At 45.0% G+C, this 24,521-nt stretch overlaps 1 protein-coding gene across 1 annotated transcript in view; it reads left to right on the forward strand.

Annotated features, from left to right (window-relative positions):
• LOC102004870 (BMP-binding endothelial regulator protein) overlaps nt 1–24,521 on the forward strand; it is a gene marked incomplete at its 5' end in the record, with an annotated part of 243,075 nt that overhangs the window by 139,009 nt on the left and 79,545 nt on the right. The window contains 5 exon segments of the mRNA XM_005414284.2: nt 7,758–7,857; nt 13,516–13,625; nt 15,092–15,232; nt 17,755–17,859; nt 21,403–21,448. Coding sequence (XP_005414341.1) covers nt 7,758–7,857; nt 13,516–13,625; nt 15,092–15,232; nt 17,755–17,859; nt 21,403–21,448 — 502 coding nt within the window.

Consider the following 24,521-nt stretch of genomic DNA (forward strand, 5'->3'; position numbering starts at 1 on the left):
TGTAACTTGTGAGGTCTCAGGATCTGAAATATCAGGCGGGTGCTCCCTTGAGGATTTGCTTATTTGTTGACTGTTTGGAAGAGGAAACACCCACACTCCCAGACTCTCAGGCCTTGTCAGTAAGTCTCCACCTCTCTGCTGTCTGGGCCAGGAAGGGGTCACCTTCCTCTAGGCAGATCCCTTGTGTCCCAGCTGTCCCCAGCACCTGCTCCTGCACACCACACACACTAGGGCTGGGAAATCTATTCGGATTTGAGCTCCTCCCCACCCTCAGCTCTCAGGGCGTATGTCAGAGGTCTCTTTGAGCTTGCTCCATGGGGTGTGGCCTTCTCTTTCAGCTTCTAAAACAGACACAGAAAAGCATGAAATAAGAGTGGAAACCCACAGCCCCTTGGAACGCACCTCAAATGGTATTCCTGTTACATCTGTGACTTCTGTGTCTGCCAGAGTCAAAAGCCTGGGTTTGGAGAAGAAGAAGAATTGTTCAGTTTTCCTTTTCAAAGCAAAACTATAAAACCAAACCATAAAAAAATCTCCCATTTAGTTAAATCACAGGCAAGAGCTAAGATCACAAGTTCCAAGAGGAAGATAAGACAGATTTTACCTTTAGATACGAGACATAGTACAGACATTCCCATCACCCGCCTTTATTAATGTAATACATACTTCATGGCATTACAGTTTTTTTTATGTATCCTGTCTGCACTTTGAAGTTCAACGCTATCCCCATGTGGCTGGGCCTACCCACTACTGCCTTTGCGAAAGGGCAGCACCTCACCAGGCTGTCTGCAGCACAGGCCATACAGTATGGGCCACACAGTCAGTTGAGACAAAGATAGGTAGTTGCAACAAGTATAGCAGGAACCTTGGACTATGGTGACACTGTCAGACTCTTGAGAGCCATCAGTCTAACCTTGTGAGGACACTGGCATCCTTGCTGGGCATGCTGGCATGAGCCAGAGGGTGACTGTCCATGTCCCACAGCATAATGGGACATTCAGCTTCAGGGGTTCAGTGCAACCATCAGGGCTGTCATAGTCGCCCTGAAGAGGCCTGTGGACAGCAAAAAAGAGCTTTCTGATACCTTTAATGGTGAAAAGCTCGTGTGATGCTGTCAGTGTTGATGGTTCCTTTGACAATAAGGGAAGAGAGAAAAAGTGGAGAAGGTCTGATTATCAGCTTTCAGCTTCTCCTTCTAAAAGGAAGAATGAATAAGAAGGGGCCTGCATTGTTTAGATCACACACTGCACTGTAGGACTCACACTGAGATCCTGGCTTTCTTACTTTCTGCATATGCTGGAAACTACAGCGTCTCCAGTGCTGAGGAGGCTCATGGAGCACTTTATTTAGTGTGCTGTGTGATGCCAGGCCTGAAACATCAGGTCTGAGACTACACAGAATACACATCACTTCTCTACTTGTGATGGTCGTGGGTGGAATAATGCCTCCCGACACAAAGTGGTCCTGTCCTTGTCCCTAAGACATGTGAATGTCACCACACGTGGCAGGAGATTGTGCAGATGAGGTCTCAATAAGGGTTTGGCTGTGGGGCAAGCATTCTGGTTGTCTGCATGGGCCTCTTAGAAAGTCTCCACTAAAGGTAGCCAGGAGGAGGCCAGGGTCAGGGAGTGAGATGGAGGAGGAGATGAAAACAGCCCACACTGATGGCTTTGAAGCAAGAGAGGGGCCCTGGGCCAAGGAGGGGAGGCCACTTCTAGAAGTTCGAAAAGCCAGAGAAGCCAATTCTGTTTAATTTGCAGAGCTAGCGATTAAACCCAGGGCATTCACACTGAGCTACATCCCTAGTCCCCTTTTACTTTTTCTTTTGAGACAGGGCCTTGCAGAGTTGCTAAATCACCCAGGCTGGACTTGAACTTGTGATCCTCCTGCCTTAAGCTCCCAGAGGGCTTGAATTAGACATGCAGCACCATATTGGCCTGAGGCTGGTTTTACATGCATGAAGTGTTGGCAGAACTGCAAATGTAGTTTGATGTGCTGCTGTGAGGAGGAGCTGTGGCCACAGGAGAAGGAAGAAGACATAGACGACAGCAGAAGGAAACAGCTCCTTCTTCTAGTACCCCTGTCCAGAGACCTGGCCACAGACTCCCACAGACTCAGCCTAGGCAGGGGATGGTTTGAAGTCCAGAGATAGCAGTAAGGCCTGGAACAGAGTTGCACCTTGAATGAAATCCACATGGTGGATACTGCACCCACATCTTCACAGACATGAAGCCCTCTGTTTCCTTTACTCAGGAGTGTGGGCGATTCCAACTCACAGCCTTGGTTGGGACCCAACAGCAATGAGAGACATTGTACTTGCTAAGCTTGAAGGTGGCTCATCAGGATTTGCAGGCTGGAGAGTAGATTCCCTGAGCTGGATGGAAGAAGCAGATCAAGGGGCTCCTTGGTGGGTTCTAAAATAGGTATGAGAGTGAAGGCGAGGGCTTTATCCCCTTCCTGGAGGATGGGACAGGACAAGTCCTAAGCTTTAAAATTTCCCCATTAGATATGTTTAGTTTTGGGAGTAAAAGAGCTAAGAACAGGAAAGAAGGGGATTGAAGAGCAGAACCTGACAAGAAGCCCTGGAAGCAAACAAGGTGGGCACATAATTTTAGGTTTTTATCTAAGGAAGTAAGAACATAGAGATAATCCATTTTTTCTAACCCATTTAAGCCTAAGAAGCAGACACAGAGTAGGACACAGGAAGGGCTCAAAGGGGAGGGAGTTCTGACCATCAGGTGGCTATGGTCTGTATTCCTCCGAGAAGTTTGGAGGAGCACAACATAGGGAAGGAAGTGACTTGGCTTGGATGTTGGAACTGAATTACACTTCAAGCCTGCCGCTTGTTTGCTGGGTGGCTTATTTTTTGAGTAAGTTTCTTAATAAGTCTCTCAGTCTCTACTCTAGGGGTAAGGACAGCATGCACACAGGGTTAAATGATGAAAATACCCAGGCACAAGGTCTTGCATAACCTGGGCTTGTCGTCCCCTTCCTGTTAAGGAAGACTCTTCTCTCTTCTGTCTAATTCTGCCCCTTTGGCCCAGCAGCCTGTGTGCTTTGATTTCTGTCCTGTATTGGCCAAGAGCTCTCTTTCCTTTCTTCCCACCACCACTGCTTCAGAATCAACAGTGAATTCCAGTCTTCCCAAAAGTAAGTACAGGAAAAAAAAAAAATTCTCTAAATTGTGGTAGAATTTAGCTGATTCAGTTACAGTGAATTCGACCACATTTGCAAAGAATTTTTGGTAACTGTTAAGCAACTCTGCTTCTGACCTCCAGTTAGGGAGCCAGGCTCTGCATCATGATCGGGGATGAGGGACTCATCACAACCTACAGAATGGTTTTTAGCCTCATTCCCAGTGGGTCCTCAGGGGCTGGAAAAGCATCCCGCATGCACATGACTGTGGTTTTATTACCTCGCACACATCACCACATTCGGGAAGACAGACTGTTATGAAGCACAGTTGCTGCTGTAGGGTAAATTCTGACACAGAGCAATTGGGTTCTTGACTGAATCAGCTAAATAAAATTAAAAGAGTGGAACGTAGACCTGAGATCAGTTTCAGGTCTTTGTTTCAAAAATAGCTACCATCAAGAAAAGCACGAGGATGCGCAGTTATAATAAATGACCATCTATGAAGAGCAAGTTTGCTTTTTCTAAGGAAAAGCAGATGTTGAAAGCCAGAACATACAAGTCCTGTGGAAGTTTCTACCATTCTCTTCTGTGTCAGTCAGATATGAGTGTAGTCATTTGTCCCTATGTATTTTAACCATTTAGGAATTTTCAAATATTTAAACAGAGCACCGCAGATTTTCCATTATGCTGGTAGCAGTTGTTTTACATGTTAAAGTTAAATATTGCTTTTGGACACATGAACATCCACATTTAGTTAATACCCCAAATGTGCCAAATGTAAGGTTAGCATGTGCAAAACCGAGAGATGACAAGGGTGTGGGAACGCAGGCCACCCAGATCCTTGCCATCTCCTCAGCCTCCTGTATTAAAGAGATCTCACAACTCAGCCGCACTCTGGAGATCATTATGGTGAGGGTCCTTCTGTTGCTCATTAGTGGTTCTCACTCTTCTGAAGGGCACCCAGCACGCAGGGCTTTCCTTGCCCCAGAGGCAGTGTGACTTGGGGGCAGAACTAACACCATCTTTCAGAATTAAGCTTTTATGCATGTACCAAAAGTGATGTGTGTGCTCAACCTACAAGGGCATAGATTAGGAAAGAGGAGCTCTGAGAAGGGGAGGAGATTCCTGGGAAGTGCAGGCTTTGGAAGGCTTTGCAGGCAGGAAGACTGGAGCCTGAACTTGAATGAGGCAGGGTCTTGATAGGGTCAGTGATGGAGGACAGAGGGAAAGAGATGTGCATAAGAGGAGGGAAGACATCAGATGTGTTTGGAGACAATAAAGAAGCAAGATGCACTGTACCCCACTCTTATATTGAAGTGAGGGGGATTCTGAAGAGGAGGCTCCAGGGTGTCTTGAAAAAGTAGGCTAATGCTACTCCATTGACACAATAGAATTTATTTTTCATTCATATGGCTGTTCAGAGCATGGACCTGGGGCTACAATTTCATGGGTGACCCAGGGAACCAGGCTCTGTGTCTACTCCATTCAGCCAGCTCTCTAACCAGTAGAGAGAAAAAGTGGAGCATGCAGGTGCTGTGTGAAGAATTTCACAGGTCATCCTGTGAGCATGTTATACTATTCCCATCTTCTTCATATTGGTCAGAACTCAGGCACATAGCCATGCCCACCTACAAAGCATTCTGGGAAATGTATCATAGCTCTATTGAGGGAAAACAGGAAGCAATGTGGCTAGGACAGACTTCTGCACTGACTTTTAGCCCAATTGGGTTGAACTTTATCCAGAAGGCAGTGTGAGGCACCTTCAACCTCAGCAGGGTAGGGACAAGATCACTGGTTGTGAAAGTGCCTTTGAGGGAGTGTATTTTGTGTTCTGTATTCAAGAGCACATCCACATGAAATTTGCCATAGATCTTCAGCCATATTTGATAGAATAATGGGATGGTGAATGGGTGCCAGGAAGGAGTCCCGAACACATGGAACCTTCCAGGAGTTGAGGCTGGGAAGCCAATCAGTGCTGTTGTGACAATCTGATAGTGTAATTACAGTAGGAGTTTGTTCAGTTTTAGAAACAGAAATATTTACTACTGCTGTTTTAACTCTGTTAGCTTACTGTAGAGCCACAGATGGTAGTTTAACCAGAACCCCTGGTGAGTTGGACTCATAGGAGCAGATTGTGAGCTATGACTGTGTTCCTAGGAAGGGCTTGGACTTTCTCTGGAGGCATTAATTGGAATGCAGCCTCAGGACCTGGGCTGTGCCACAGTACTGCAACCCAAACAAAATAAAATTTGACTCAACCAGCAAACCCAGACTGGAGTTCAAGTTACATTAATGGACTCTTGGGAAACACAAACTGCAGTTGTATTGTGTATGCAAAGTTTACCCTTTGACCTTATGGTAAGGAAAATTACTGTTGTACACATAATCTTTCACCAGCTTTCCAAAATGTTGGACAGGCTAACTCTTTTGCAATTATGCAGTGTTTTTAAATTTTTAAGTTTTAAAATATGCTTGGAAAATAGATGCAGATCCAACAGGAGCAGAGAACGTCAACCAAAAGAGTGTGTTCTCTGTGTGCCTCAGAGAGTCCAGCACACAGCTGCCTTATGTGGCCTGGGCTGCAGAGTCTTAGGAAGTTGTTTACAGAGGCATTTCTTTGAAATGAAAAGTCAAGGTCAGCATCACCCTGTCATTCCTGTGATACAACTTTTGTGTTTTGTGGGTAAGCTGGGGCTGACCTCGGGGATCGGCATGGAATCAGTTACCCACCTCTGATGTCTAGGAGGGACTCCTAACTTTAAGATTATGCAGAACTGAGTGACAAATGTCAGAACAGACTGGGATTTGGGGGAAGATTTTTATTTGTTTGTTTGTTTGTTTTTGGTTTTTCTCCGGTACCAGGAACCGAACTCACGACCTTGCGCTTGCCAGGCAGGCACTTTGCCGCTGAGCTAAATCCCCAGCCCCTGGGGGAAGATTTTTAAATGATTCTTGCTGGTCTGAAAATAACCTAAAAATGACAGAAGAGCTATTGGAGGTATTTTCAGGTGTTCTCTTTCGCTTTGGGGAAGAATCCAATATTAAAGAAGCTTAAAAATAACAAATGTTTAGAAAGATGTGTAACCTGCTCCCTTTTTCATTCTTCCCCACAAAAAAGTAAACTGTAATCATAAAAATGGTCAGAACAGCAAGGGAAAGCAGACACAGAGGGAGACTGCAAAGGCCAGGGTGGGAACCCATGCATCCCGAAGGACGAGGCTGAGGTCCGCTGTCCTGCAGAAAGGGCGGCTAACAGGGCTAACAGTGTGAGGAAAGGCCTAGAGTTTTCTTGTGGTTTTAGAAATGCCTCAACGTGGATCTTCTTTCCTTTGGCGTAGGGTCTTTCTAGCCTTGAGTTCTTCATTTTCTGACCCCCCGAGATATATATTGTCAGTTCAAGTCAAAAGGGGCCTGAAAGCCCACTTTTTGGGTTCTAGCTCTAATCGCAGAGAAGCCAAACCACTGAAATTCCAATTGCCTAGTGATCTATTTACCAAATTCACTGACTTTCTAACAACCAAAAATAAAACCTTTATTTATAAAGTCCACAGCAACTCATACTGCAAGAAAGAGTTTTCATGATGCATGTTGCAAGGGAAAATTGGTTAAATGTGAAGGGACTGGAAAGTATTTTTCTTTAGCACTTTTTCATCTGCCCGGCTTTCTGAGGAGGCATTTCCACCTCACTGAGGCTGAAGAGCAGGTGTGCCTGGTGAGGAGGAAGAGGGGCATCTGCACCCATGCACTCCAGAGAGGAGGGATGGGATGGGCAGAGGAAGAGGGGTGTGAGGTTAGGGAAGGGGAGGGAGAGGAGAGGCTGCAGGGACAGAAAGAGTGCAGAATGAGGGCGAGAAAGTAGGGAAGGTAGCTGAAGGCTCCAAAACTTCTCCCATAGGCCTCCAAGGCTCTGCCAGTTCTTCCAAATCAATCATCAGGGCCTATGCTTAATTAATGGAAACAGTTGTGGTTAGCGTGCTGAATCCAGGGGGAGGGTTCTTGTGAACACGGCTTTCAGGGCCTCCACTTTCAGCAGATTGGCCACTTCCACTGGCTGGGGCACCGTTAGGCCGTCCCAGGGACAATTGCCATCTGTGCAGAGTGGGGCCTTCCTGGAGGAGGCTGTCTGCAGGAGCTACATGGAGATGGGGTTGGAAAGAGGAGGAAAAGTCTCATGAAACACAGGGTTCCTTTGTGTGCATGAGGTTGCGTGGGGAGAGAGGGAGGCCCTGTGGGGGTGGCCCACTCATCCTGGGTTGCATGAAATTTCCCTGGTGTTAGAAGGGAAATCTCAAATCCCAGGCAGAGGGAGAAGCTGGTTACCCTAGTCCTACTCCAAAGCAAGTCTTGAAAGGGACAAGATAAAGGCAGTTGGTGGCAGCTGAGGGTAGATGACCCTGGCTGTGATAACTCTTTGGAAGCTGTCTGTTTGCAGGGTCCACATGGATGGTCAAAGGTGACTTGTGGGAATCATTTGGACCTGGGTAGTCACTCCAGATACCTAAAAATACATAGATGCCCGGGATCCTCGGGAAGGGCCCTAGGTCTGTTCCGGATGTCTTGGTTGTGCAATCTGTACACACTGACTTTTCTAAATGTGCCTTTTTCTCTCTCTCTTTTCTTAGGGAGGCAGGACACAGTGCGTGAGAGAAGTCTGTCCCATTCTCTCTTGTCCCCAGCACCTTAGTCACACCCCCCCAGGACAGTGCTGCCCCAAATGTTTGGGTGAGTGACTACTTTCAGGTCAAAAAATAATGAATTTCTTTGGGGAGTTTCTGCAGAGAGTGTGCATTCACACTGCTCCCTGGGCTTCCGAGGTGGCCCTGGTTCCTGGCTTACTAGAGACACCTGCTCCTTGAATCAAGAGAGTGGATGGTGTGAACAGGATGTGGCTTCTTCTCTTGTCTCCCCTTGGTCTGGAATCTGGGACACCAGATGACACAGGACACTGCCCTGCAAGGGGAGCAAGACCGAAGATACTGTCTATAGTCAGCTTAAGGCGGTTAGTGGCACATGTGTTAGAGGCATTGGAAATGATGGCCTGGAAGGATGCACACTTGGTTACCTGCAGGGGCAAAGGGTGCAGGCAGATAACATGCAGCGCAAAAGAGCTTGGCAGGAAAGAGCAAGTAACAGCAGGAAGAGTGTGGGCACTTTTTCTGAGCATTAGTTGTGTGCCAGGCACCAAACTGCACACTGTGTGTGCTTTTTCTCATGTAATTTTTTCAAAAAGCTATGAAATACAGTTGTGAAAAGCAGAGCCCCTGTGTGAGGAGGTGCTGTTGTCAGTTTCCTTGTGGTGGGGAGGAAGGGTCCCCCAAGTCTCTGGAGGTCACTGGGGTAGGCAGGGTCTTTAATCTCTTTTGGCTTTGTGCTCTACCCTTGCTGTTTCTCTTCTCGCTATTTTGTGTTTGTGAAACATCATTTTGTCCCATCAGAGACCTCCACACCACCAGTCTTTCCGTGTCCTGTGGTGCCCTTGCATCAAGACTCGTTCAGCAGATTTCCTGGAGGTCTGCAGCTGGGGAGGGCGGTTATTCCCTGGAGAAGCAGAGGCAGCACTGTAAAGCGGAGCACTGAGCTCCCTGTTCTCGGGAGGACTCAGTTACTGTGCCTTGGGGCTCCCACTGTCTCTTCCCTGTGGCTCCAGCCTCCTGTCTGCTAGGGCTCACACTTCCCCTTCTCTCCTTTCTCCCAGTTTGCTTTCTCCACCTCCAAAGCCTCTTGCTGATTCACTTTTCTCATCCACAAGATTCCCACAGCCAGACTCTGAAGTCTGTTTGCTTTTTGTAACCAGATTGTCAAGTAAAGGTATCTTGTTAAACTAATACAGTTTTCTTCTCTCTGAGGGATTCTAACTAGTTATGTTTTGTGTTGTTTGTATTTTTTATGTGTGTATGGTGTGTGTATGTGTGTGTTTGTTTGTTTGTTGAGACAGGGTCTTGCTATGCAGTTCAGGCTGGCCTTGAACTCACTATGTGGCCCAGGCTGACCTTGAATTCCAATGGTCCTTCTTGATCAGCCTCCCAAATCCTGGGATTACAGGTGACACTTACCTTCTACTGTGGTTTAATCTACAATGTTTGCTTTCTTGTTATATATATGTATACATGCACGTGCATGTACACACATACACTTTGTAGGTAAATGTGGAATAATTAAAAGAATAAATGATAACTGGGCATATCTGATTAAAGATATTTCCATGTACATATGCTTCATGGATCACCCATGTATATCTGTGGCCCTGAAGTGAGATGAGCCCCTTCAGTGTGGAAGGGATGACCATGCTGTGGGCCATGGGCATGCATTGCTCCCTCTTCCAGGGCAGCTGTCACAGAGCAAGGGATTTGGACCTGGCCCCGAGAATAAGAAGGCTTGATTAATGCTTTGAAGGCAATGTCAGGGCATGCTGAGTCCGCATAGAAGCTCCCCACTTGAGCAATGGCTGTTGGGTCGAGTGCTGGTTTTTCTGATCATTTGTGGTTTTAGCACAGACTATAAAAGGAATAGTAAGTTTGGGAAAACTTCGAAAACCATAATTCCTCCAAGTGAGACCTTCTTTGGTTGGGCTAAACTGTAGTGGAAAATGGGGAAGTGGCTTAGCTCAGGAGATCCTCCCAGTCTCGGAACTACTCCCTTGAGTGTTTTATCTTAAATTGGGCCATGGTGATGTTGGGATTAAGGTAAGATTTTGTGGTTTTTGCTGGTAAAAAGGAACATAATCACACAACAAAAGATAGAAAGGAAAAACACCAGGATGCTTTCTAGATGCTAAAATCTTAGTCTAGTCAGACTTTTGGCTTCTGGGCACTGATTTGCTTTTACATTTCCCCTTAACCAGGATTCCATTCCCATACCCCCCAGCCTTTTGCTTTATAAATTCCTTGCCTTGCCTTCCTCATTTCCAAAGGAGAGTCTTCTCAGACATCATCAGCACACACAGAGCAGTGTCCAGCACCCTTCCCATGGAGACACAGCCCAGGACCATATTTGAATTGTGTCAGCACTAATGATAATGATCACCACCTGCCATGCATTGGTGGTGCTGATGAGCATTACCACACTGTGCTAAGAGCTATATATAACCATAATTTTAGGTAAAAACTTACAGCTTAGCAAGGGATAAATGAAGTCACTGGTCACATTTGTTCAGGGGGATTAAAATGTTGAGTCTTTTTATTGGCCAGTTAATCCATCATTCAGTTGATAGATCAATCCCATCATTTACCCATCATCCATCCACCCATTCATCCAGCCAACTGTCCACCTGTGCAAAACACTGAGTTTGGTGATGATGGTACAAGAACAGGCTGAAGGAAGAGAGGAAACAGCCATTTGTCTAAAGGTGAAAATGTTCTGGAGAGGAAATGGGAACCTCAGCCATGAAAGAGATGTATTTTGATTGGTAGGGAAAAAAGTTTCTTTGTAGAGCTTTGTATCTATCTATCTCCTGTCTTTTGCTAAAAAAGGATTTGAGGTGGCTTACAAAATACGTGAATACATGTAGATAAAAGATAGGAAAAAGGCAAACCAGGTCATCATAACTTTAAGGAAATTACTTAACTGAGGCAGAGCTGTTTTTACTTCTTACAGGAAAGAAATATACCTCAGATGGAGTTTTAAAAGAGAATAATGTTTAAATTGGTGAAAAATTACTTCAGCCTCATTTTTGCAGTAAATACAAGAAAACAACTGCTTAGGGTTATCTCATGCCCTATAATGCCTTAAAACAAAGGCAGTTTTTGGCAGTAGCGATTATAATGGGATGGGCCAAATAAATCTATATGATTTGGGCTGCACACAGCTTTCTGATCCTTTAGAGTAATCCTAGAAGAGTTCCCTAGAGGAATATTTAGAGAAAGGGTGAATTTTATATTTTGCGGTTAATCCTCTTATTTAGTCTGCACATTCTCAGGAAGTTCAAGAGACTAGTGACTCGGTGTGATTGAAAAGTATGGTAAATGCTTAAATTTCAAACATGTCTTATAGTAAAGAACACGTTACAATGGATCCTCCTCAAAATACCCTCCTTTGCTTTAGAAACATTTTATCCCGTCATGTAGCCATTTCTGAAACAGTTCTAGAAGTCTTCTTTTATGAGTTGCACTGTCATGACTGGCTGAATGAATTCAAAATATTTTCCTCTCATGATCATTCAAGAGCTAGAAGTTGCACAGTGCCAGATCTGGTGTATAGGTGGATGAAGACACATTATCATGTTTTTATGAGCCTGCCTTTCTGTTGCATGGCACTTGGCAGCAACACACATTGTATTTTTTATCATACCTCATAAAGATACTCACAAAAGAGAACTTCCAGAAAATGGCAAGAAGGATGGGCAAGTGTGTTCAAAGCATGGGGGAGCATTTTGAGGGAGATTAATGACAATGTATCTTTTACTGTAATACTTTTTTTTTTGAGGCAGGGTCTCACTAGGTAGTTCAGGCTGGCCTTGAACTCACTATGTAGTTCAGGCTGGCCTCAAACTCAATCCTCCTGCCTCAGCCTCCTGAGTGCTGGGATTACAGGCATGCACTAACACACCTGGTTAATTTTTAAAATTTAACTATTCACTACATATTTTGAGCATACCACTTATCCGGTAGAAGAGATGATGTGACACATTGACTCCACTGATGCCATTTTATGAGTAAAGTTAGCAAGGTGCAGAGAAGTCTTAGGTCACAAGGAAGTCTGCCTGTGGGACCCAAATTAGAGCTCATTGTCACCTTTAGAGGACTAACAAGATTACTCTCCATGATGAGAGCCGAACTAGTGATTTAGTTCTGCATCTCTACTGTATTCTGACCTGCAAGCTGACTCTGGTAAGAAGATAATATTTTTTCTTGGCTTTTACTAATGGTACTTCCAACAACTCTTACTCTAAGAAGAGCACTTAGTGTGTGTTTATAAATATTCTCAGAATTTCACTGGGTTTCCTGATAAATAGAGATTGCTATTAATCATTTTTTCAAGAAATGAAGTCTGTGGATGTAAATATGATCAGTGAACATGAATCACTGGCTTTTAAACTTAGTCTTTAATTAAACTAATATTCAATAGGAATAGAAACTCAACCTTGAAAGAAAGAAAAGGATTGGATTGTGCTTTGTATTTGGATTTTGCTTTCTTGGACATTACGGTAGTCAGTTCAATACTCATATCAGGGTGAAATGAGATAATTCTGCAGAGATACAATACGTGTGAAAAGTTGAACATTTGGTATGTAGCATTGGATTCTGCCTCTGTGCCATTTGACTTAGCTTCACCCTTTATGCCTTTATTATTCCCTTTCAGTACTGGGAATTAAGCCCAGGGCCTTTGCACACAGATACATCCCAGCCCTTTTTATTTATTTATTTTTTTTATTTTGAGGCAAATTCTTATTAAGTCACTAAGAAGGCTAGGATGGGCTCAAACTTGCAATCCTTCATCCTCAGCCTGTCAGAGTACTAGCTTTATGTAATTTCTGTGTGAATCTATTCACTGTTTCATGGTGAAATACCATAACTGGGTGTCTTTCAAACAACAAAAATGTATTTCTCGCAGTTCTGAAGGTGAGAAGTCCAAGATCAAATTGCTTGTAAATCCTGCGTCTGGTGAAGGTCTGTTGTATAGCTCATAATGGTGCCTTCTTGCTGTAACCTAACATGGTGGAAGGGGCCAGGGCTGTCTCTTGGGTTTCTTTTACAAGAGCACCAACCCAATCCATGAAGGCTTTAGCCTCGTGACCTAACCATCTCTCCAAAGCTCTACCTCTAATGCTGTCACTTTGGCAGTTAGGTTTCAATACAGATTTGTGGTAACACACATGTCTAGACCACTGTAGATGCTATTTCACTAGTTCCTTTCGCTCATTCCAATCCCTGTGGTTTTTTGACTCTTTCTACCTGCACTCGTCCTTCTTCTACTTCCCACTGTGGGGATGGTTAGGCTTGTGTTTAAGACACAGCTCAGGAATCCCAGGCTCTGGAAGTCTTCTGTGATTTCCCTATCCCTATATTTCTCATGTTGGTTTCTTCTCGGAACTTGCCATGTCATTGTGTTGAAATGGCCTCTGTGGGTTTGTCTGCACAGTGGACTGTGAGCCCCACGCAGGCCCTTATGTCAAAGACATCATGGTTCGCTATGATGGATGTATGTGTAATCATGATTTGTTGAACTTACAGGTTCGTGTAGAATCAAACTTTTAAACAATGACTCTCTAAATCAATGATCCCTGGGGATCTCTTGGCACGCCAGGCCCAAGGCTCTGTCTTTGTGCACCAGACTTACCTGCTCTTGGGAGGTGGCTTAGCAACCTGTGCTATAATTGTTGATGTCAAAATGAGACATTCCTGGCTTCCATCTCTCTCATGCTGTGCTGTTGCTTCTCTCTAGGTCAGAGGAAAGTGTTTGACCTGCCCTATGGGAGCTGCCTCTTTCGCAGTGATGTGTATGATAATGGGTCCTCATTTTTCTATGACAACTGCACAACGTGTACCTGCAAGGTGAGGTGGTGCAGAGGGGCTGGAGCACACACGCCACCAAGAAGGTTAGGGTTTCAGGGTTATTAGCCAGTGGCAATGGTGTTTATTTATCAGGCACAGGCATCAGAGGTGCCGCCTCACAAGTGAAATCACGCTCAAAGTGACCAGAAGTTTATGTGAAGCTCCTATTTGATAACTCACATCATACTCTGAGGACCCGCAAAGTGGCCCCTGGTGACAAGAGCCACACTCTGAGAACCATCCAGAGACTTCCTCAAGCCAGACATAGACAGATGACCATATCGCCTGGCTCCGGTACCTATCCTGAATTTTCAGACACAATGATCAGTGACAGTGGCTTTGATGCATTCAAGGGAAGGGATAGGCATGGATTTATGGTTCATCACAACGCTAAGCCTGGCAGTTTGGGAAGATAGTGTTTATGTGTTGTTCATCATGCCATGTCTTTCTTGAACAACAGGCTGCTTTTCTCCAAAGGCAGCTGGCAGTCTGATTCTTGGTAAAGAAACAATTCCACATCTCCAGAGCTTTAGAGGGACACACATCACACATGAACAGACATCCTTATTCTGTGAATTATATGTGAGACCAGGAAAAGAAGCATTTACCATGGAGGGCTTTGGGATCTTTGTTAGTGAGTTAACTTGAATGTCTGGGTGACCCAAGTTTAAAATAACTTACTTTGGTGGTAGTGGCTATTGTTTTGTTTTGGTAACTAAAGAGTTCAAGAGGAAGAGAGATGCACGTAGATATAGACCAACCAGGAAATCTACAGTGAAAGACATGTCATTCCAAACACCTTAGTAGCACATCTAACGCTGTCACTCCCAAGAGGTTAAACGACCTGGTCAAGGTCATGTCTTCCACTGCAGAGCTCTAGAACCCAGGCCCAGTTTAGGGACTGCTCACTAAGCTCCTTTGCAGACACAGCACACACATGGGCAGCATCACCTAGGGTGACATGTTAGCTCTGAATTGATGCTCTTTGATCAAAGATGTCTGGCTTTCCATGAAACTCCTAAAGGTGGCATAAAGCCAAGGCAGAGACCCAGGAGAACTCTGTTAAGGAAGAATGTGGAGGAGGAGAAGGGCAGAAAGAAGGAAGGAGGAAACATTTTGGTTTTCTGTGAGTGAGGATTCCTTGCTGCTCACTGGCTGGAGTAGACTGGTCTTTTGAGCGTGGAGTTGTAAATCACTGAAAGGTATGATTCTTAGCATTTCCTGATACTCACAGGAATGTATGACTGCTGTCCCCAGGCACTAGAATGTCCCACAGTCTAGTTCAGAGGATAACTAACAGGTAAAATTTTGAAGAGAATGAATGAGCTATTGTAAAACATTAAAATATGGCACCTGCAGGATGTTTTGAAGAAGCTACATGTGGGTTGTTGAGGAAGGCCAGGTAGGATGTCTGGTCTACCTAGGGAAAGTCATCTTTAATTTCCCATTTACCTTTGGATCCCCAGGACTCCACTGTGGTATGTGAGAAGACATGCTCCCACCCCAGCAGCTGTGACAGAGGCAAGGAGGCCTGTTGTGAGCACTGCCTCCTGCGAGTGCCCCCAGAAGACGTCAGCGTGTGCAAGTCTGGCAACAAGATTTTCCGGGTACGTCAGGGATCAAGCTCATGTGCACTGTTGCCCTGTGCTGCCTGTTAAACAGCTCTGGTTAATACAGGTTGGAGCGTTCCACAATCTATATGTATGTGCATATATGAGTGCATTTGTGTGTATCCAATATGTTTGTGTATATTGTAGTATTATATATATACTCATATACGTTTAGAATTAAGAAAGAGCACGTGGGACAGAGAGGCAACCATTTGAAGTGTTTCCTTTGGCTTCATTGCTGGTAGAATATCCTGTCCTGCCCTCCACTGTTGCCCTTCCCAGTGGGTGGTGTGGTTGTGGGCACCCACTTTCAGGAGCATCTCATTCAGGTGGGGTTGCTCAGGGACCCTTGCCAAGATGACCCCCACATCAAGATCCTGATGAATCCCAGTTTGCTGCATTTAGAAGCTTTTCACAAAGTCCCTTTCCCAAGAGGAATTTTCTCTGGACAATGCTCATGTAAAAACCATCATGGTATACGTGGTCAGCATGGTGGTCCACAGAGGTGAGAGGATGCAGCCCCAACTAAAGTGACAGGTTGTTTGCTGGCATCCGGCCACCATAGGTGTGATTCTTAGCATTTCCTGGTACTCACAGTGGGAACCTGTGCAGTGGCCATTACACTTTGGATGCAGGTCATGGGCTTTGTTCTAGGATTCCCCCATCCCCCATCTAATCTGTTTTCCTCAAGAATGGAGGAAATTGCTCTGTACCCAAAGATGTCACTTCATGATACCCTTGGGAATTGAGACCTCAGAACTAGCTCAGTTGTGGAAACTTCTTGGGCCAGACTGCCTGGTCACCAACACAGCTAGAAGAGAGGCTATGGTTCTTATGTTCTCTGAGAAGCTGTGATGTGTTCTGCCCACAGAGGGCCGTGTGTGTGTGTGTGTGTGTGTGTGTGTGTGTGTGTGTGTGTTGTGTTTACACCGGCTTTCAGGACCACTCATTGTCCTGTACACAAAGTCACCTTTGCCTCTAGAGTGTGGAGATAAAGTAGACACCCTCTCCCGATGGGGTTTTGGGCAGAGCACTTTAAATCTCCTTTAAACAGGCTCCTTTAGGTGACTGCAGCCTGAAATAACTGACAGAGACACTGAATCTGCAGAAAGGTGTCCTTTAAGTCTAGTTGAGTCAGATCTTTTCATCTAAAAGGCACCAGAGGGCAGGCAGTCCTTAACATAGCTTCAAAAGTAAAGAACAGTGGACGTTAACAAAGATGGAGACTTGTTTCTCTGGATCCACAAGCCCAGGAAGGAGCCTTCGTTGTGTTGTAGGCCTAACTCTGTGGCCTGTGACCTTAGGTCACAAGCATGGATCTCATCTCTGCTTGTTCTGTCCTGGCTGGATACTGGGCAGTTGCTGATGATAAATCAACAGGCCAAGGAAATTCCTCAAGTGGCTCTTTCTCTGTGAGCAAGGAAATGTGTACTGAAATGCTACCCTGCATTATGGGAGGAGGATGCTGGCCAGGCAGGGACAAGCTGTGTATGGCTGGTGGTGTCTTCTGTCTTTGCTCTGCACTGTCATATGCCCCCTTTGCATATCCAGAACTGTGACACATCTGGGAACAAACCAACCACCTCTGGCCATTCCAGTGAACTGCTGCTACCCGGGATAACAACCATTTCAGTTCTACCAAACAGAGGGAAATTAGAACATTGTTAATGTATCATGTATGAAAATTCATACTTGCTGTCATACAGTGCACGAGGAGGAACATGCAAATATAACCTATCAGACACATGGGAATTCTTCCATATCCTGGAGGGAGAGCACCCACACACACCCTGAAATCCTCTCTCACCTTTATTTTATATTGATAAATTATGAGATATTATCAAAAATAGGGAAATTGTTTGAACAAAAAAATGACTGCAGCAAAAGACACATTGCTGTGAATCCCTTTCAAAATACTCCTCTCACTTTGAATACATTCATCCCATCATCCTTACTTCTTCAGAAGCAGCCCTGAAAGTCCTCTTTGCTTTCTTTAGTTATACTACTGTGGCTGCCTTGATGTGCTGCATCTATCCAGAACACTGACCTTTAATGGTTATTTTGATTTTGGGGAAGAGCCAGAAGTTGCAGGGCTCCAGATACAGTGAATAAGGTGGATGAGGACAGACCTTGTTTTATGAGCCTCCCTTTCCATTGGATGGCGCTCAGCAGCAGCATTCACTGTCTTTTTGTGTATTTTTAAATCATGCCTCATAAAGACACTCAGGCAAGAGGACTTTCAGAACTGCTTTACAAACTGGGAGGAATGATGAGGGAAGTGTGTTGGAATTGACTGGGAGGATTTTGAGAGAAATTCACCACAATGTGTCTTTTACTGCAATCAATTTTTAAAAATTCAAACATTCACTATATACTGTGATCACACCTTGTATAGATGAGAGTTTAGAGTCATTACGTCTAAGGACGCCATCCCTGACTCAGGGTGAGACATGTTTTCCCTACGGAGCAGTCCCACCCACTGCCCCAGCTCCCACAGAACCCTGTGCTCTGTCCCACAGGAGGGTGAGGTATGGTCCACGGCCAACTGCACCATCTGTGCTTGTGTGACTGGCAGAACGGAGTGTCGCAGGAAGCAGTGTGTGTCCATCAACAGCTGCCCGCAGGTATGTCTGGACATTGGTCTGCATTCTCTTCACCTTAGCGCCTTGGGAAGCATCCCGTATAAGTGTGGTCACTGCCATCTTCTGAATGCAGAAGCCAGATCTGGCAAGGCCTTCACATTTCCAGGTAGCCAGGTCCCCAGCAAAGCTTCCTCCTTTCACCCAGCCTCACCTCATGGGAACACTTCCAGCCAGCTCTTGTCCCAGCTCCTCAACTTCTTACTGGCTTCCCCCAATTCCTTTTATAAAACCTCTGCAACTCTGCTTAGACCCATTCCTTCACTTTCTTTTGTTGCGTTTTCTGTTTAACATCCTAACTTGTCTTTTGCATTTTCCTTCCTACTCTCCTATCTCAAATCACAGCTTTCTTCTCACTGACAGAGTGACATGTGGCTGGCTTCTTACTAATAAATTTGCCAAGAAGTTTCTCCCTTCTAGCAGCAGCTTGGGGCCTTTGCTCAAGTTCTCTGTCCACCCTGTGGAAATATCTCCTTTCGGAGCTCATAGTCCCGCACATTGAGTAAAGCACCATTATCTTCTAAAGCAAGAGCTTCATTGAATTCACCTCAGCAACTCGAAACCGTTCAAGGTTTCATGCATTTTGTGTAAATGTCAAGCCTATTCACCAGTAAATGAGAACAACATATCCATATATTCAGGACTTGTCCTCCCTTCTCTGTTATGGACAGCTTTTAATTTCATTCACATCTGGTATTATGATAAACAAAAGTTGCTTTTTTTTTACTCGAGTGCCAAAGGAGGTACAAGAAAGTAACAGCTGCTGCTCTTGCACAACTGAATAAAGTGGGGAGAAAAGAAGGAAAAGTGTTAATTAGTCTTGCTTTAAAAAGCCTGACAGAGAACTGAAAACCTCCTATAATAAAAGAGAGAGGAGGTACAATAAATAGACTTGAACAGGGGCTGCTTATAAATATTCATGGGGAGAGGAGTTCACATCATTTATGCCGTCCTCAGAGGGCCCGTCCTGGGATGAGTCTCTTAGCATATGTTAATAATCTTGGTTTCCTCCTCCTGCAAGATGCAAACAGGGGCTGTGCCAATCCAGTGGCTTGAGCAGCTCACCTCCCTGGGCCTGGTGTGGCCTCCAGCTCAGCGTGGAACAGGGTCAACGGTTGTCTATCTTCTCACTGGAGGGAGAGCATCGCTCTTTATGTCACCAGCATCTCATGAGTGGGCCTTGTTCCTGGACCACATTTGAGTTCCCTGCTGAGCCCTTGCCCAACCCCTTCCACTGCACCCTCCCAAGCTTCTCGGCACTCTGAGCAGGCTGCAGCCACAAGGACCACCTTTCAGTTCCTACGTGTCTTTCCAGCAGGTCCTCCCCTTCGCACTTCCCTTCTCAGAGGCCAGTGGGAAGACCGTGGAAGGTGCTCTTGCCTCCCATGGGAATCCTTTGCACTTACCTGTCCTCCCCAACATCGTCTGGGAGAGTAGAAAAAGCTAAAGTGACATAAAGAACATTTATATTTCCTGCTCTGTCCTTGGCTGCCACACAGGTCTTTTCCAGAAGTCAGTGTGTCTTGCTGAGGAAGGATTTAATGTTGGATTCCCTGCCTGCCCCCACTGGCAACTCCACAGGAACAAAGGAGAACGCCTGTGAGAAGGGCTGCCAGGGTTCCAGTAGGGACTGGGTCAGATCATCACAACACTGTCCTCTCAGTGCCACTGATGTGTACTGAGGCTTTCTCTGTGGTCCTAGGACTGATCTCACTTAACTCTGAGACCTCCTGAGGTGGGGGCTGTGAGCACTCCTCCTTACACACGGGGCTGCAGGGTGTCCAAACCTTCGCAGCCAATGACATGGAGCTGGGATCTCTGGCTTCACACCTTGCTGTTGGTTTATTTCCTACCTGATTTTGTGAGTTGCACCACCTTCTTTCCCCAAGAAGGGAGATGTCAGTTTCTGCCTCGATGTAGATATTGGGAATCAAGCCACACTGGGTTCCAGACTTGGTGTTAAACCTCTCTCTTCACGGGGATAGAAAAGCTCAGTCCATCGTCCTGGGGCCGACATTCCAAGGGCTGAGCTGACTGTCTGGCTTTGTCCTCAGCTGCTTCCAGTTATGACAAATTAAAGGAGGCTCCATGCCAGACAGAAACAGCAGAGCTGTGGGAAATGAGGTGTCCCGATGCCCCCAAGCCATGGCATGGCTGAGTGGAGCTGAGTTTGAAGTTTCATTCAAAGTTGCCATGGCCTTTAATGCGTCCTAGCTGATGCAAGAAAACAGAATGAGACCTGGTTCTGGTTCTGCAATAATCACCCAGCCTTCTTAAAGTCAATATAATTGTTTATTTTCAAATACCCACACCTGTTCTGATGCAAGTGAATGAGCAGTGTATGACCTGTGTGTCCTTGTCACGGGCCATGGGCAACCTCTGTGGCCCTCTTTCCTTAGTTCCTGTAAACAGGATGAGGCCCCTCCATCTGGAGCGTGGTGGTGTTTAAATGAGACACAATGTGAGGAATGTGCAATGTAGAGCAGAAACTTAATCAATGTTAAATTATCTTAAGATAAAGGACTATGGAGGTTGGAAATCTGCAGTGAAAAGAACACAGCCTTGAGGGGCACACAAAGCTAGGTTTAATTCTAGATTCAACCTTACCCATTACATGATATCAATGTACCATCTATGAAAAGGGAAATGCTCAGCTCATAAGGTTCTCGTGCTTCTCAATAGCAATGGCTGTAATAATTTCTAACATCATTAATCCCCCAATGTAGTTAACTCCTCACACCCGTACAACTCACCCGATGTTATGTGACATACATGAAAGGTCTGCAGGACATCTGTGACAAAGCAAGTGCTCCATCAGTACTGATCTCCTGCCACAGTGCTTTTCCCTGTGATTAACCACTGAGTCAAGGATGAGGGAGAGTTGTCCACTGGGCCCCAAGAATGTGCTTGCTCTTCTAAATATCATGCAGTAAAAACACGAAAAGGTGCGCAATGAGGGAAAATTGCAGCAAATTTCCAGAAAGTAATGGAAATCACTTAGCATTTCAGTGGGCTTGGTTCCATTGGTTCTGAGAGCATCCCAGTGCATTGACACAAGTAAGACCCACTTTCTGCAAGAAAGACTTCAACCAAACTGATCTGCAGCCACCCACGCCCACAGGATGCATGAACCCTGAGCCTGGATTGCAGTTCACTTTTGGGCTCCTCCCAGAAACAAAGAGAGGAGGAAGGCCTGGCAGATTGGCAGGTTGCAGGCCCTGCCCGCTGTGTGTGTGCCCTGCCTATCTGTGAGTAGACTGTCCAACTTCCCTCCAGGCCACGTGAGAAACCCAAAACCTGCAAGGCCTGAAAGCCTCACACTTCACAGAGAATAGAAACAGCAAGGCCTTCGCAATGACCAGGCCTGGCCTCAGAACCTGATATCTGAAACCTCACCTTACCCTCATCAGCTGAGTTCCAACACAGCTTGGCCTGATTTCCTCGGTTTATCTGGTATTAGATTTGAGCTTTATCTTCAGCAGATCCTGTTTTTAACATTAATTCTGTATTTGTTTTTCTCCTGATTAGGGTAAAATTCTCAACAGGAAAGGATGCTGCCCGATTTGCACTGAAAGTAAGTTCATTGCTTTGAAAATGTGCATTGCTGTTTGTCTGGCAATTTGCGATGCAATAAGGAAACTAGTGGTGTTGTTTTCTGCATGCTTTAATTCTGTGGGTGGAGCATGGGGTTGTCCCCGCTCCCTATAGACACATTAATCAGATCTAATTCTCTCACAGAAGCACGACTGAGACAAATGTGGATTTTCCGTCAGAACTTGTTGCTCTGAGAATCAGGAAGATAAATGATCTGATGAGGTTTTAAAAAGGTCCAGATAATGTAATGTGTGTTTTAATTGCTAATAGCATTTGCAGTCATAGCCGCTAAGATAATGACATCCAGGAACACCAGACATCTATAATCAAGGAGGGATTCTCCATCTCTCACGATAAAACACACAGCTGCGCTTTCTCCCTCAGCCAGACCCCTGCTCTTCACCCTTTTGCCTGGGCACTGCCAGGGTGGTTGTTGTGAGAGGTCTCAGAGATCACTGGCTCACAATGGTATTGCAATCCTGCGACTTTTAACTGAGCTCTTGCAGCTTCTTTCTGCACACGGCCTGTTCTGGAAACCGACTGAGACTGCGCAAGCACGGGACTGCACAACACCAGGGACAGACATGGCAACGGATTTCCCATTAGATGCACATAAACATATCTGCACATCACCTTCTCAGTCCTCCTTAAATGCATGTGGTTTTGAGATAGCTTTCTGAAGTATTTCATTGAAAAGGGGTGTTGGTAATGCTTTATCAGATTAGTTCTGTGTATGCTGAGCAGGATTAACAAAGCTTGGAAACCTGTTAGGAAGTATCTTGCGAGCCCATCAGGCTTCAAGGAATGGGCTTCATCTTAGATGATGCTAGTGTTCCTGGGAACAAGCTTGTCCCTTCCATGTATCTAACATCAGAGTTTCTATTGCTAAGAGTAATCTCAGTGTCTTGTTTTGTTTTGCTTTTTGAATTGTTATACTTTTGGACAATGGGTAATGGAGGGTCATTTTAAATATACATAAAACATAATAATATGTATATATATTGTTATCACCTATTATATAGCTACCATATATTAACTACTTTAGACCCAGAGCCATGAAACAACTATACACTGGATAGAAGTGCTGGTTGAATTAACAAAGACAACTTATACACTTAATAAAAAGGGTTTTCTTTGCAGATTATGAAGTATATACAATAACTTGAAGGAGGCTATGAAGTATGACTTAGTAGGGGTCAGGAACTAATGCAGGAAGATTTTGCTATGATTAACACACCAGTTGATTCAAAGTAATGTATATAAACTATAACATTTAACCATCCCTTTAGAGACTCTCTGAAGAAGAAGCTTTTTTAAAAAAATAAATACTTCAAATTGAATACCACCAATGGTGGCAAACCTATGGCACACAGGCTGCAGCAGGCTGTTATCATCAAAAACTCTAAAATATTCACTGTCATAGAACCCAGTGCTTCTGCACTGAGCTACCTTCCCAGCCCTTTTTCTTTTAACTTATTTTTTTATTTTGAGACAGGGTCTGTCTAAGTTTCTGAGTTGCCCAGACTGGATCTGACCTTGTAAGCCTCCTGCCTTATCCTCTCAGGGAGCTGGGATCACAGGCATGCAATACCATGCCTGGTTCAGATGCATTGCTTTCAGTTTCATCCTTTTCTGAATGAGCATCTGGAGTCTATATGGATGAAGTTTTCCTGAGTATCCGTGGCAAGATGTCACAAGAATCTAATTCAAAATTTGGGCTGTTTCTGGATGAGGCTGGCCATACATTTTTAAAAAACTAAGGGGCAGTGATCCTGCCTGATAACGATGTGATTGTGGATGTGACCTGCCTAACCTCATGCATGTTAAGAGGGTAAACTAGAAAATACTGGGCATTCTCATAAGTCTGTCCTTGCTTCACACAGGAGACACTTCATGGGGAAGTGCAAACATCTCCATTGCCATGGAGTGGGTAGACAGAAAAGAAAGAAAAGGGAAGACTAGAAGGATGGGCATGATAACAGAGCCATGTCTGCAGAGTCATATTAAATCACATGTGAGAGGCATATGAAGGAGCCCAGGCCTCTGTCAGCAGGAGAGGCAGCTGGCAAAGGCAGAAGCCACCCAGCTGCAGGGACACCTGGAGGCCACTAACTCTGCACCTGCACCTAACAGGTCAGAGCTGGAGGCACTCAGGCATGCGCTTCTCTGTCCAAATCTAAATTATATCATCAGATGGCGATTTCTCAACTTCCTTTGGTGTTCTTTCCATGTGTTTATGCTGTCTCCTCTCCAGCAACCCTTCCATCCCTGCTGTAAAACTCATTCTTCTTGGCCAGGCTCCTCTGCTCAGAGTCAGTTCAGATATGGGATGGCATCCAGTTTTTATAAGCAATGCCCAGCTTTCATAATGCAGCTGGGTAGACTTGTTGGGATGTCCTTTACCTGTGGCCTCCAGAACCCCTACTTTGAAACTCTTTTTGTTATTTATCCAGGATCCAGAACAAATGTTTGGGCTCATTTTCCCTCCTCTGTCACTTATGAAAGCTCTTCTACTATGTAGGTTGTTAGAGTAGACTGAACTTATAAAACAAGCCTCCTGTTTTCTAAAACCAGAAAAGTGACTTAATTTTCATTAATAATTTTTAATTATTATTAATTTTTATTAATAAATATTTGCATGCACGTACACACACACCCCACTCTTTCATATTGCACTAGTATTTCTTTTTAAAACAATTTTTAGAAACATTTCAACTAATAAGCAAAACATGAAATGTGTACATGCTAATGGGGTACCATGTAATGCTTAACGTGTCTACAGTGTTCAAATCTGGTTAAATATACACTGGAGTTTTCAACCTCAAGCCTTCAGCCAGATAACTCTGTAGTGGGACTGTCTTTGCATGCCAGGATATTTAGCAGCATCCTTGGGCTCCACCCACTAAGTGCCAATAGCAACCCTGTCTCAGGTTTGTGACAACCCAAAATGCTTCTTGCGGGGCAAAATCACCCCCTGCCCGTCCAAGAATGTCAGCAGACCAGCTCCCCACCACCACCCGCCGCACCAGGGGCCACAGCCCTGATGAGGGCAG

Source organism: Chinchilla lanigera, unplaced genomic scaffold (genome assembly GCF_000276665.1).
Source record: "Chinchilla lanigera isolate Chin_1 unplaced genomic scaffold, ChiLan1.0 scaffold00181, whole genome shotgun sequence".
Lineage (NCBI taxonomy): Eukaryota > Metazoa > Chordata > Mammalia > Rodentia > Chinchillidae > Chinchilla > Chinchilla lanigera.